The sequence below is a fragment of the Hylobates moloch genome, unplaced genomic scaffold (genome assembly GCF_009828535.3).
Source record: "Hylobates moloch isolate HMO894 unplaced genomic scaffold, HMol_V3 SCAFFOLD_6, whole genome shotgun sequence".
In the NCBI taxonomy this organism is placed as follows: domain Eukaryota; kingdom Metazoa; phylum Chordata; class Mammalia; order Primates; family Hylobatidae; genus Hylobates; species Hylobates moloch.
The window spans coordinates 37326816-37342641 of NW_026652281.1; the positions used below are offsets into that span (position 1 = coordinate 37326816).

General features: G+C 38.0%; 1 protein-coding gene across 2 annotated transcripts in view; it reads right to left on the reverse strand.

The window, feature by feature from the left end:
* CAMK4 (calcium/calmodulin dependent protein kinase IV) overlaps window positions 1–15826 on the reverse strand; it is a 274921-nt gene that overhangs the window by 108468 nt on the left and 150627 nt on the right. For both annotated transcript variants that reach the window (XM_032156686.2, XM_058440626.1), the window contains one exon: window positions 15112–15194. In XM_032156686.2, coding sequence (XP_032012577.1) covers window positions 15112–15194 — 83 coding nt within the window. The remainder of the gene's footprint in view (window positions 1–15111; window positions 15195–15826) is intronic.

Below are 15826 nucleotides of genomic sequence, written 5' to 3' on the forward strand. Positions count from 1 at the left end.
TGTTTCTTCCTGACATGCTTTCACTGCGTAAAGGAACTTTATTCTGCTCCTTATTGTCTGTCCTCTATTGACCTCCAGCTCCATCCACGTCCCATAATCATTCTCTATTGGAACTAACTCAGATACTTTTCTGTTGCTGTCCATTTTTAAGCCAAATTGGTTTACTTAACCTTTTGACAGAGTGATGGTTCAGGATATCTTTTCTAGTTTCATGGCTCTTAAGTTTCTGGTTATGTTCATGAAGCGTTCAAAAATATGCCCTCATTCTTTCTGAGATCTCTTCCCCTCCCCTGGAACTTCATTCCCTTGCCTTTACCGTCTCTACACTGATTAATTTGGATTCTCCTCCCAGCAGTTCTTCCTAAGTGTAGAATCTTTTCCCCAGGGGACTTTAGATTTTTGTTTCAGGAATTCACAAGGCCTTGACAATGAATTAGCTTTTTAGACATTACTGCAGGTGCACCCCTTATACTTTTCAGAAATTTGGATGGTAAAAATCTCTCCCAATTTCAGCTTCTCTTTTTATATTGACCTATCCTTCTTCCAAATAACTTGAAGATTTGAGAGACTTGAGTGTTTGCCTGCTTCGGGGTCTCTCATTTGTCTTCTTGCTTCCCTTGCGTCTTCGTGTACAGGTGATCATTCCACATGGCTCTTCCTGTTGTCATTACTTGGTCCTCACTCACTTGTATGTTAGGCTTCATGGGGATACCCTGCCATCTGGTTTTGCTGTAGATATTGTCATTGAGTTTTTGATTTTTCAGAACAAGTTGCTGTCTAGTCTTATGAGGAGCTTTTGGAAGACTGAAAAACTACTTTGTTGCTATGTCTAACTTTCCAGAATTTCAGGAGAAAACACATTTCTAATAGCACTATATAAGATGACTTCAGCTGGCACAAAGTTTGAAAATGGTCAATTCAAAACATAAAGGACAGTTTCAACAATGTTTTCCATTTTAAATAGAAACTTTTCTTAGATGGTACCTCAAATAGCGTATTTTTCAGAAAGTACTTTTCTTTGATTTCTGTTTTCTTTAGATGTTGTGACAAGAAGTTTTAAGTTCTCAAAGTAGCTGGTATTAAAAGTTGAATTTAAAATCTATAAAATGTTTCCAAAATAGGGGATGGTGTGGGGGTGAGAAGCAGAACAAAACAGATATGTCAAATGTATAAAATATATTAAAAGACCTCAATGATTATAGTTATTAAAATTCAGAAACAATATATTGAGGCAAAAATTTTAATTATCTTATTTTCCTTATTTAGTTATTTAGAACATTGGCAAGCAATGCAAATTCATCATCTTTTTATTTTTGGGATACTTTACCAGCACTAGGGTCAAACGAAAGGGGAAAATAGATTACAATATTTAGGGAATGATTATTCATTTGTTCTTGAATATCATTTTCTTGTGATATTTACTTACAAAACCATGAAATTTTCCAATTCATGATTAGGTTAAATGGTCTACTTATAAAAATTTAATTGACATGCTTCATGGGACTATACTTTCTAAACATTTTAAGTATGAGGGAAGGGGAAAAGAAGTACTATTGTGACAGAGTAAGTTCAGGACTTTGGCTACCATGACATCATTCTCTGCGTTTTACTCTAAACATGGATTTTGTGGTATCACTATCAGCCAGCACAAATGTAATTAGTGTCTCCTCTGTGCCCTGTACCTATAGCTTCAGGAGCTTGGCTTTCTCCAGTTTTGTTAAAAGAGGGGAGTTGTTACAAAGATGATGGAGAAGAATAGGTGTTAAATTTCTTTGCAACCTTATATTATCTCCAGAAGGGAATAAAATCAATTACCTTCTGGCCTACAACAAACAGTGTGGATTTTCCCCATAGTCACTCACCCAGGCTAGAGCTTTACCACAGCTGCTTTGCAGTACTTTTCCAGGGGGCACTATTCATGCAAATGGCACTCCTTGTGGTTGAAGAGAGCCAACTTCCACAACCATGAGCTGTCTCCCTTAGGTGTCTATTAAAGACACAGTTCTTAGAGGCATCATCACTCTTTGGAAAGTAGGTACTTCACCCACTAGAATCTCCTCTCTATATTTTGGTTTATTATGTAGTCTCAAGCTTCAGCTTAAATATCTTCTGTATTTTCATTTGGCTATAAGTTAGGGTTAAGTGCCTACTGTGAGCGAAATGTTTATGTCTCCCCCAAATGCGTATGTTGAAACCTAATCACAAATGTGATGGTATTAGGAGGTGGGGCCTTTAGGAGGTGATTCTATCATGAAGGATGAACCTTCATGAATGGGATTCATGCCTTTAAAAAAGAGACCCTAGAAAGCTTCTTTGCCCCTTCCACCATGTGCAGACACAGCTAGAAAGTGCCATCCATGAATCAAAAAGCAGCCCCTCAGCAGACATCGAATCTGCTGACACATTTATCTTGGACTTTCCAGCCTCCAGAACTGTGAGAAATAAATTTCTATTGTTTATAAGCCACTCAGTACACGAAATTTTGTTACACCAGACTGAAAGGACTAAGATAGTGCCTGTGTTTCAGAATATGTTCTTGTGGGAATGTCTAGGGCCTGGCTTGATGGAAGAGTGAATTTTCTTGGGAGCTGTGTTCATGTGGGAGGGAGAGAGGAATAGTAGGTATATGAAAAATAGTTAATAGAAACTTTACTAATTTTCCCCAATATATGTTAAGTTAGTGAAATAATTCATTTACTTAATCAGAGGATGCATTCCAACAGATGTATCTGCTAATTTATTTATTCAATAAATATTATGGAGTGACCGTTATGTGCTGGCCACTCAGTAGTGAACTGGACATGGCCTCTGCACTCATGGGCTTTCTCTTGGTATAAGTAGACAGACAATATTCAACATAGTGTGCTAAATGATGTGATAGAGGTATTAAAGAATGGCCTGAGAGCTCCGACAAAATGCAGGTAATCTATTGTGGAGGCCATGCAGGGTGAGGAAAGGATTCCAGAAATAGCTATATCTCAGCTCACACCTGAAAGGTGTACAGAAATTTTTCAGATGCAAGGAGGGTGGCAGTTGGGGGTCGGGATAGGTATGGAAGAAGAAGGTGGTGATATTTATCCACATTCGTAACTTCTAATGTGAGCCAGGTACTTGCTGGATATAAACAGAATAAGATTTGGGCTCTGCCCGAGATGAGACCACAGATGGTGGAGTAAAGAAAGTTACAAACGAAAAACATTATCATAGATGTAATGTATGTTATGTAAGGTTTGTTCAAAAAGGGATTTATTAATTCTGTAGTGAGAACAGCATCCGTAGAGTAGATATGTGGGGCAAGGGCACAAAACTCAAGTGCCTCCCCACCTCATTTCAGTGTGAACTCCACACACTGCATCTTGGCCAACCATTACCCTTCGACCACTTCTATTCCAGGCAGTTTCTGCTAAAAGGAGTTTTGTTCCCAGATGATTCTTTAACCAGATTGTCACAGGGTTAGTTTTCTGAGACTCAGACATCCATTTTAAATACTTTATAAGTTGAGCTGCCATTCAGGCTACCCATGGATGACTAAAAAGTTCAACAGCAATGAAATCAAGTTGTAAATGCACGTTTACAACTTAGAACTATGATTACAAGTGAAGATGCTAGTGACCAAGCAAAGGAAAATGAAACCTTGCAATTTATTTCTTTGAATTTCAGTTGCACGACATCAGCAGATGTGTTTGTCCAGAAACTTCTGCAGGGCACTGTGGTAAAATTATTAGCCCTCTCACCAGATTGTTGCTTGGATCACCCACAGAGCCTAGCTGCAAGACTTGCCCATAGTAAGTAAATATTTATGGAATTAATACCAATTGCCAAATGAATGGGTCAGAAAAATTTCAGATTGTGGACATTTGGACAATACTTTTGCCTATGTTCATTATCACGGGGAACAAAAGCACTAGACTCAGAAGTGATTCCCATCACAAGTACATTGGCCATGACTCCAGAGGAAGAACAGCTGTGTGGATGCTTCCCAGAGGACAATGCAGTAAGTGAAAAGATTATTGCTGGCTGTAGGAAGAAATTCAGAGTTACATAGTTTTAGATATTGCTGGAATAACATCAATCTTTTTAGAAACTTACTTTAAACAAAATCAAAGTAATTTAAATTCCTTAAAATGGAGTATTTGTTTCATGAGGTGACACGTAATTTCTTTATACAATTTAGCTGGCATCTCAAAAAATTTGCCAATGAAATTGAACCATGGATAGACAGTCAAGGTTTTACAGCTTTATACGAAACATATTCACGACTCTGAGTTTTAGAAGCAATGAAATATTTAATCATTGTAGGGGTTTTAAAGCTGTAAAAAATAGAGGGATAATTTTGGCTGGTATTTTTGTTTTTTCATATTTAAACATAGTTATTGCTGTATTTCTCTTCAGATTTAGTAAACTAATTTCTGTTTCGTGATTTGAAAACTAATAAGGAAGCAGTTAAGATGCTACCAGCATTTTAAGATAATTGTCACAGGCCCAGGGCCCTGTGGTTTGCCTCTGTGCCACACAGTTTCCCAGCCTTCCATTGTGGGCGAGGCCAGAGGGCTCAGAGCTCAAAACAAAATGTCTTCTAGGATTTTAATCACAACACTGACCCAAAAGGCTGCCCTGAGACTCCAGTTCCTACAGGTCCCTCAGCTGCCAGGGGGCCTGGCAGACATCTGGAGATCTGGGAAGGAAGCACGAAGGTGGTACATTTCCCCAAGCTCCTCCACTGAAAGCCTCTGGCTTCAACAGGCTCTCTTACTCCACGACTGTGCCTTTTACTTCCACTGCTCGCTGTGCTGGTGCCCGTGCTCTTCTCCTCAGTTGGTGTGTTTTTCTTCCCATCATTTAAAATTTATAGGATGAAAAAATACAGGCAATGCCTATTTCTCTCTATGGAGCTGCTGTAATACATGACTCTGGTGCATTTGCTTCTGTAACACTAATTGCCACAAATTGAATTGAGCGCATCTCCATCCAGGCAGTTAACACGCGCACAGCAGCTGAAGAGCTCTAATCTGATCATATTCTGAGGCCCCAGACTTCCTGGCACATAGATTAGGAGCCCTGCTGCTCTGCTCACCACTCGCAGCTTTTTCTCAAATGGCTGCATAATAACTGTAGATGACTAGGTTTATGTGAGAAAGATATTGGTCTGATGAGAATGTGTACTGAAGGATCAAATGACAGACAGTAAAAGCCCCAAATAATATAAAGTTTCAGGAACCAAGTCTTAAGGGCTGCCAGTACACCATTATGCTGTTACATACAAAATTATATTAAAATGAAATCTGCTGTACTCTGTGTAAATCTACCACTTCTTTGTAAGTTTCAATCACAGCTTCTCATTTTATTGATGACATCATTGTCTGTTTTGGTGCTTTCTGTAAGAACTTTCCTGCCAAAGAATGTCCAGTTCATATACATTTCAAAAAAGCAGTTTGAAAGATACTACTACTAGCACCTGTTACATTTGAATACTAAGAAGAAAGTCAGGGAACTGTGGATCAATGTGGGTGCTGGTCAGGGAGCTGACAAGAGAAAGAGGAGGTCAAATCAAATTGCGAATCTGGGAATGGGCCTAAGAGATTTCCAGTCTACTTCTCTCATACTATAGATAAAAGGCCTGACTGAAAGATATATATATTGCAGCCAGGCGTGATGGCTTACGCCTGTAATTCCAGCACTTTGGGAGGCCGAGGCGGGTGGATCACGAGGTCAGGAGTTCGAGAATATCCTGGCTAACACAGTGAAACACCGTCTCTACTAAAAAAAATATAAACAATTAGCTGGGCATGGTCGCGCATGCCTGTAGTCCCAGTTACTCAGGAGGCTGAGGCAGGAAAATGGAGTGAACCCGGGAGGTGGAGTCTGCAGTGAGCCAAGATCACGCCACTGCACTCCAGCCTGGGCGACAGAGCGAGACTCTGTCTCAAAAACAAACAAACCAACAAAAAACACATAAATATGTATTGCTCAGGAGCACACTGTTTATTTAATAATTCACTTAACAAATGTCTAGCCCTGCTTGCTTTCTACCTAGCCCAGCTTTTAAAATTGAGACTAAGATGCTCATATTTTACCCAACAGTGTACAATTGTGCTTTTGAACATCATTTTGCCACAATAGGCCCTTCCTCCTGGCCTCTGCCTGCTAATTTCCAATTTCTCACATAAGAGGCAGCTCAAAAGATTTTACTCCTTCCTGAAGCAATTTCTGACTTACAAAACCCCCTTGTTTTGTACTCTACACACTGTGTTTATGCCCTAATTATAGCACTTACCATCCCCACATGAATACTTAGAGCTGAATATGCGGCCAATCTCTAACAAACACAAAACATCTGATGATCTCTCTTTTATGCCCTGATTATTTTTATTTCTTTTTATTTCCTAGCCCTCATTAAAAAAAATTTATGATATTGTGGTCATTATAATCCCTAATATGCTTTATTTGGAAGGTGATGCTTAAAAAATATTAGAGTCTATGTCACATTTTTACTTTCCCTCTTTAGACTACGAGCTCCTTGAGGGTGGAGACAATATACAGTGGTTAATACATTGGTGGGAAGAGAACAAAGTGGGTGGTAAAGCCAGCATGGTAAGGTGAGGCCAGATTGTAAGTGGGCTTTCTTTGTCATGTTTAAAAGTAATGACTTTAAGTGAAAGTAGTGAGTAGTTTCCTGGGCTGACCTGATCAAATCTATGCTTATACACAGATGGATGGAAAGGAGTGAAAGTAATACTCTCTAGGAGTCTACTGCAATGGGAAATAATGCAAAGGTGCAACAGGGAAGAAGCACTGGGAAAGGGAAAAGGGAGCAGATTTCAAAGCTGCTCAGAGGAAGAATTATAGGGAAGAGGAAAGGAGAATCTAAAGGAAAAGGGAGAAATTCATGTTGATTAGTTTAGTTGGTGAATCAGTTCACAGGGAAGGGGAATGAGATTGAGAGAGGGATGCTGAGTTCATTTGATTTAGAGGTGCTAACGGGACTTGCTGAGAAGCCTAGTAGACTGCTGAAAATACAGTTTTCATCTTAGCTGAGATTGCAGCCACCAGTGTGGCTCAAGCTACAGGTGAGTGTCAAATTCATCTAACAAGAATGTAGGAAGAAGTTTAAAGGGAACTTAAGAGGTGGGGAGGGGAAGAGGAACTCAGGAAAGAGATCAAGAGGGAGATGGCTGAAAAGTTGGATGAAAGCCAACAGAAAAAGAGATGCTGTCCAAAACTCCATGAATGATATGGAGGAGTAAGCCAGTAATATATAATGCTACAGAGACCAGAGTCTCCAAACATGCATAGCCTTCAGCATTAGCAGACCTTCAGTGGTCCTCAAAAGCCCTTATTCTTTCCCTCATCTGTTCACACAATCTCACTTAAAATCTTCTTCAAGTGCCCTATTCCATTCTTTACCAGTTAGTATTAGGAGATCAATTTCCCTTCTTTAACAATACTGGGAAAATAGAGGCTATCAAGACCGAACTACCTAAACGTCTTATACCCCACCACACTTCTATTTCCAGCCCTAGGAAACCACTGCTTTGCTTCTGTCTATGTATTTTCCCCTTCTTGAAATTCCTTATAAAGTCATAGAGTCATAGCATATATAGTCTTCCATGTCTGGCTTTATTCCCTTAGCATAAACTTTTTAAAGTTCATCCATGTTGCAGTGTGTATCAAAGGAACACTCCTTTTCATTGCTGAATGGTTGTTCATTCTCCAGTTGATGACATTTAAATTATCTCCCCTTGGCTGGGTGCAGTGACTCATGCCTGTAATCCCAGCACTTCGGGAGGCCAAGGTGGGTGAATCACAAGGTCAAGAGATCTAGACCATCCTGGTGAACATGGTGAAACCCTGTCTCTACTAAAAATACACACAGAAAAAAAATTATCTGCCCTCTCGTAACACATCTAATTCCAGGGTAGGCATCTATCTGGCCCAACTGTACTGCCTCCATGGAACTCAAAGGGCAAGGGGAACTGACAGACTTGCTAATGCCCATAACGTTTGCTATGCCATGAGTAATAAGGCCCTTTGTCTCTGATCCAGGAATCGTGTGCTTTCCAGCATCCATAAAAGAATAATAGGCTATTTTATTAGTTTATAAGTAAGGTACAATTACATCTCAGTCCCAACAGTGTCTTCCAACTTATTCCAAAAGTCTTTCTTTTTCACAATTGCTTTGATTAATCTAGCTCCTTTGACCCTTTGTCTCTTTCTTTCTGCTTCAGAGGAAGAAGAGTTTTTTCTAAAAACCAAATCCCTTTATCTGACTCTCGGTCTGATTCCCTTCGTGCCTTTTCTAGAATGTAGTTCCAAATTTAGGTCCCTCTCATACAAATCTCTCCTGCTTCTCTTTCTTATGAGCTCCTTCCCACCAGCAAATCAATGTGTTCCTAGACCTACAGCTTAAAATAATAAACTTCTATTTATCCATTGTGTTCTACTACCTCACCTCTATCTTTCATTTTATGGCCAAGCTTCTAGAAAAAGTAAAATATAAGTCTAGTCCAAATCAAAGTATAAGTTTTCTTTACATATAGCCAGATAAAGCCATTACTGGGTATATACCCAAAGGACTATAAATCATGCTGCTATAAAGACACATGCACACGTATGTTTATTGCGGCACTATTCACAATAGCAAAGAGTTGGAACCAACCCAAATGTCCAACAACGATAGACTGGATTAAGAAAATGTGGCACATATACACCATGGAATACTATGCAGCCATAAAAAATGATGAGTTCGTGTCCTTTGTAGGGACATGGATGAAACTGGAAAACATCATTCTCAGTAAACTATCGCAAGGACAAAAAACCAAACACCGCATGTTCTCACTCATAGGTGGGAATTGAACAATGAGAACTCATGGTCACAGGAAGGGGAACATCACACTCCGGGGACAGTTGTGGGGTGGGGGTGGGGGGGCGGGGACAGCATTAGGAGATATACCTAATGCTAAACGACAAGTTAATGGGTACAGGAAATCAACATGGCACATGGATACATATGTAACAAACCTGCACATTGTGCACATGTACCCTAAAACCTAAATTATAATTAAAAAAATACAAAAAAAAAAGAGATGTATTTAAAATATCCATGGTTGAAAAACAACTACATACAAATTAAAGGTCAGGTTAAGCCAACACTCAAGTAGGACAAATGTTAGATTACTAATCTGAAGTTTTATTTTTAAGCATAAGAGTTTTGGCATTTGCAGCAGCATGACATGGTAGAAAAATTGTATACTTTGGAATGTGACATACTTGAGTCCAATCTTATTTAATTATTATTAGATCATACACAAGCTGAGTGACGTAACGGAAGTAAAGAGACCTCTCTGATCCTCAGTTGTCTTGTCTATAAAATGTATATATCAAAGCCTACTTTATATATGTGTTGCTATAATGATTAAATAGTATCATGTTAGTAAATTGCCCTGCACACTCTGCCAGCAACCCAACAGGATCTCAAAAATGTTCCTCATTATATTCACTAATTATCCTTTCTGAACAATCGCATTTTAGAGAATCACTCATTAGATAATTACATTGATGACCAATTTCTGATACAATGGTCTTCACAAATGCAGACTTTTTCTAAGTTTGTTAAATCCTAATACCAACCATGGTACAACTCTAGAAAGACTGGGACAAGAAACAGCCTCGGTTCTATTTCTCAACCATTTTTCTAATAGCAATGTCCTGAAAATTCAATTTGTTTCCACCAAGAATGAGAGATCCAGAAATGCTGAAGTACAGATTACTATCAGGACTCATATAGTAGGACTGGAGGTGAGGTCTTATGACTTATTTATAACTTTTTAAGTTTATGCTATAGAAAAATATGGATAATAATACCTCAAAAAAGGTGCAGAGAGAATTATTGAGTGGGCTACATAGATACACAGGTTTGCATAGGACCAGTCAATACATCATGGATTTTCCACATATAAATACATATGTATTTTCTTGGAAATGATGTGCGAGCGACAAACTGGACTTAATAAGAAAGAAAATGAGGCCCTACAAGAAGGAAAGGATTGGATCAGAAGATAGTCTGGTTGCCTGGACTGGGAAGATCATTAACCTTTACTAATTCTGTTTTCATATTTGCATAGTGAGTATACTGCTTTTCATCCTGCTTGCTCAAACAGGCTGACTTTTTAAATCAGGAAAATACATTAGTGTCTGTGAAAAAAATTTAAAACCACATGTGAATTTTTGCTCTCAGCAATGGTGGGTCAGACAAGCCTCCAGGCAAGAAAAATAAAAACAAACTCAATAAAATAACTTTTAAAAAATCTATTTGAACAAATCAGAGAGTTATCAAGAGTGATGGTAATACTGAGTGTCAAGTTGATTGGAATGAAGGATGTAAAGTATTGTTCTTGGGTGTGTCTGTGAGGGTGTTGCCAAAGGAGATTAACAGTGAACTGGGAGATGCAGACCCACCCTCAATCAGCTGCCAGCAAGGCTAGGATAAAAGCAGGCAGAAGAATGTGGAAAGACTAGACTGGCTAAGTCTTCTGGTTTCCATCTTTCTCCTGTGCTGGATGCTTCCTGCCCTTGAACCTCACACTCCAAGTTCTTCAGCTTTTGGACTCTTGGACTTACACTAGTGATTTGCCAGGGGCTCTTGGGTCTTTGGCCATAGACTGAAGGCTGCGCTATTGGCTTCCCTACTTTTGAGGTTTGAGAACTCAGACTGGCTTCCTGGCTCCTCAGCTTGCAGGTTGCCTATTGTGGAAATTTGCCTTGTGATTGCGTGAGTCAATTCTCCTAATAAACTCCCCTACATATATACATCTATCCTATTAGTTCTGTCCCTTTACAGATCCCTAACGAATACACTAAGGAAGAGAAGGATTTAGGAATCAAGATCCAGAAGAGAAGAAAACCCCAGCAAAGCAAACCTGCCATCTGATGCCTCTGCTTTCCTTCTGAAGGCATTTACTTATTCCAGCACAGCAGCTGACAGGCTGAGACGCTGAATAAAGTTTCTGGCCATTACACAGAGCTAAGAGTACAGAAGTTGGCACTGAGGGTCTGCCAAGTAAGACGAGCCCTGATATAATGCCCTGGCTTAAAGTTGAGACCTTCAAAGAGCAAAGCCTTGTGAATAAGACTTGACAAGAAAGACACCAGCCATTAGGAAGCCCAGCTTTGAATTAGCCTAATAGCTGACTGTATTAAAAAGATCTGTTTGTTAACCTTAAATGCCTGCCACAACAAAAGAAAATCTCCTTTTTTGGAAGGTAAGAGCATTCCAGGCCTCAAATTCTAAAACCTTTTATACATAATGTTTGACATTGGAACAAGCCTGAACAGGCAAGCAAAAACACAAAAAGAAATGGATCATGTCCTTTGCAGGGACATGGAAGGAACTGGAGGCCATTATCCTTAGCAAACTAACACAAGAACAGAAAACCAAATACTGCATGTTCTCAATTATAAGTAGGAGCTAAATGATGAGAACACATGGACACATAGAGGGGAACAACACACACTGGGGCCTTTCGAAGGGTGGAAATTGGGAGGATGGAGGGGATCAGGAGAAATAACTAATGGATTAGTGGATACGAGGTTTAATACTTGGGTGATGAAACAATCTGTACAACAAATCGCCATGACACACATTTACCTATGTAACAAAACTGCAAATGTACCCCTGAACTTAAAAGTTAAATAAAAATAAAATTCTTTAGGAAAAATTGATAAAACAAAAAAAGAAAAAGAAAACAGAAAAAAACCCATGACAATTTTTTTAAAAATTCAAAACTATACCTAGATACTAGAGTTATCTGACAAAAATCAAGAAAAAATACTTTTGATTTAATTAGAAGACTGTAAGGATATTGCTAAATTTACTGTCTTAAAATACAGTCATTTTTGAGAGAAAAAAACTTCAAAACTTGCTCTTAAAGCAAAACTCACACCTTGTCCATTTCAATAATTCAATGAAAATGATGTTGAGGTTTTAAGAGTTGAGACCAAACTGAGAATGATTAAACAGAAACTTCTTGGGAGCTTTCTTCTTCTCATGTGGTCATAATTGTGCAAATTTATTTATGTTTTAAATTTTTCTTGGGCACAACAAATCATGGATTTTATTCCAAAATTTCTAATAAATTGTCCTATGCAATTTACTATTTAAATTCTACATAAAATAGCAGATTCTACTTGGATTTTGACTATGTTTAATTTTTATAAGCATTATAGAATAGATTTTTTGCTAATTAAATACAACCTTTTTGAGTATAATAGACTCATATGATTATCTCTCCAGCAATTACTCCCCTAGTTCATTCATTACGTACTATTAGAGTCATCATTAGACCAGGGATGAATTCTTATCATCACAATTAAATAAATTTGTTTTGACCTAAGTACAAAAAAAGAGACCATATTACCTTTTAACTCTCAAGAAAGAAATCAATACATTGGATAGTAATGCAGAATGTATTTTCAGCTGGATAAAATTTAAAGATAACTGCAGAATTAAGTAACTTAATGGAGAGACCAAGTTCATATTAGCTAGGTCAATGCTGTGGACCACAACATGCAAAGGAAAAGAGTCTATCTTTTAAAACCACTAAGAGTTGAGTGCTTTACTGGCTGTCTGCCATTCTTCAGATGTTTTCTGTTAAATATGAATATTTCATCCATTTATCTCTCCAAATGAAATTTATCAATAGCATTTAGTTTTTTTTTCATTTTTAGCTATAGCTGAATTAAATTTCATCCCAAATTCTTTCATGGAAGAAAGGTTGGGAAGAAAAGAAGGAGAAACCCTTGATTCCCAATTAACTCAAACCAATAGAGGTAGGTAAGTAAATAGCAAATACTATTAGTAGATGATTGCTTCAGTGTGGCATTCCTGTCCTGCAATTATTTATAATTTAAAAACATGAGAGTTCTCTCTGGTAGACTACAATTAGCAGAGAAATATGCAAGGTCTCCTTAGAGCTCATAGCTCCAAAGCCAGCAGGATCTGATTATAAACTGACTCTATTAATGTACCTAAAGAAGGAATACATCCATGAAAAAGAGTCAGCTAAAGAGGTGTTGAAAAAGGAGCCATTATAGGCATATTGTGGCCATACCCAAATTACCTAGTCCAGGAGAGTCTTGCTTGAGGACATGGGAACATGTGAACAAGAGTATCTTCATAGTGGGTCAGAGCCATCTAAGCTTTATTAGCAACATAAAGCCACTTCAAATTTGTTCTGAGGTTCAGAGAAGTTAAGTAAATTATTCTAGGTTAGTTAGTTATCTTTCAGTTGTAGAGTCAGGATTCACTACTGTGAGTCTTTCAAAAAAACAACTGCTGCCAGAACTGTATGACTTTAGGCTACTGATGCTCACTTCCTTCAGCTGACTTATTATTCTTAAAATGTGAAAATAGTCAAAATGTTATAATGTTTAAAGTCTAATAATATGTCGAACCTGCTCTAAGGAAGTTTCAACATATATATGAACAAAATTCAGATGTATATCTGTTACACATACATATGTAGTTGCACTGAAACTAGGCCTTTTGCTCCTTCTCACCTAAAGATCCAAATTTTCCCTGAGTAATGTTTAAAAGAGACAGAACCTTTGAAAAACAATACGAATACTTTTGAAAGCCCTTGAAGAGGCAGCAAATTTAACTGGGTAGAGTAGGGGTGGGAAGGAAGGTGTCTTAGTCCATTTGAGCTGCTATTTAAAAATAACATAACCTGTGTGTCTTATACATATCAAACATTTATTTCTCACAGGTCTGGAGGCTGGAAAGTCCAAGATCAAGGCACCAGAAGATTTTGTGTCTGGTGACGGCCCACTTTCTCATAGAGGGCACCTTCTTGCTGTGTCCTTACATAGTAAAAGGGGGAAGGCAGCTCTCTAGGACCTCTCTTATACGGGCACTAATCTCATTCTGGAGGGCTCCACCTTTATGACCTAATGACCTCCCAATGATCCCATCTCCTAATACCATTATCTTAGGGATCAAGATTTTGGCAATCTTGGAATTTTGGGGGCACACAAACATTCAGACCCAGGCAAAAGTGAAGGAGTGTTCCTCTCCCAACACATTCAAAACTAATCCCCTTTAGATATCTTTCTCCTCAGAGTCCATTCATTGTACCAGTTGTTCATTCATTCATTCAGCAAATATTTATGGAGCATTTGCCGTGATCCAGGCACTCAGGATACATCAATGGTTCCCTCAGTCTCTTCTGTCTTCCCCATAAACTGCAGCCTACCTGTCTCTTGCCCCATTTTTTAACCAAAACTTTTCCATTCACGCATGGCTTCTTTACCATTTCTAATACATGCCTACTTAGTCTCTTTGTCTTCTTTAAATTCCATTCTTTTTTGATTACCTGATGGACACAGCAAAAGGCTCTCAAGGGCCCATCATGACAAATATAGAATTCTCCCAAGAGGGTGGGGAAGATGGAACAACTATGGAAACATAAAGTTTGTGTGTCTTGTACAAATAGTTTGCATATATTATGCTCTGCCAGATTTCCAGGTGCACTCCCCACCCCCACCCCCACCCCCCTCCATTCTCCCTCCTCTGCTTTGAAAGATGAACATATGAACAGGAAACCAAAGTTGGCAATAATTGGCTATAACCGAACATGTTTACTTTGCAACATGAACTCTTTACACAGACTTCTAAAGAAAATATGCTTAAAAATAATCATTTGAAGATTATTGAGTTTTATGAGCTTTTGGATCATAACAGAGGACAGAGTACATGTTTAATTTTCTATAATTTTTCATCAAATATTTTCTTAAGATATTCTCATAAATCTTACTATTTAGTTTAAATTTAATTTGATTTTAGACATTCTATCTTTTTATTGAGGAGATAAATGTTTGTGAAGATAAATAGATATTATAGTGTTCCTCTTTTTACTCACTAAATATCTCAAATTTTCATGTACCTACATTTTACCACTACCCACCTTCCTTCAACATACTTCTTAAGACTTTTTTTTAGTAGTATTTATCAACAAGTATAATCTGTCATTATAAAAAGTTTCAGGAGAAATGCCCTTTATTTTTTGGTGGCCAAAAGCAAATCTTTCTGTGGTTATATTTCCAGAACAAACTCACCTATCAAACAGTTCTCCTCCTGTGACGAGTTCTAGGACCAGACTGATTTCTGTAGGGGTTTCAAATATTTCTTTAAGTTTTATCTAGGGAAAGATATAAAAAAAAGAATATCACAAATTTCTTATTCCATCTTTCTTGGAAATAGCTAACACTATGGCTAAAACAACATTCTGCAGTAGTAATATGTGGGATCACTGTTAATAAAGTTTCCTCATTCTTTTATCAGCTAGCTATTACTCACTCTCTTTCTGGGTTGTTGATTTTATCAGTTACCTCATTTTTCTCAAAGTTCCTATAAAATGTTTACATTTTTCCTTTTGACAGTTGAAAAATATCTGCCTTGGAAACACTTTCTAACTCTTCTAAAACATCCCAACTTCTGAATTGTTCAAAATCAAAAACAAAAAACAACACAACTTCCTAAACCATTTGAGGCATCATGGTGGCTAGAGGTACAAAATGCCTATTTCTTCTGGGAATTACGAACTTAAAATTAGGGGTCTGAGGCAGGGTAGGACCAGCTTAAAGTCTGCCTATATGTAAAGGATATATCAATCGATAGCTAAAAAGTTGTCAGTGGGTGAAGGAATCCTCAGAAAAGCAGTGGTGACAGTGACTTGACTGAGCATACCACGGTCTTCATCACATTCAGATAATCCAAGCAGTTTTAGATATTTTTCTCCATATATACGAGAATCTAGTAGCCAGGACTAGT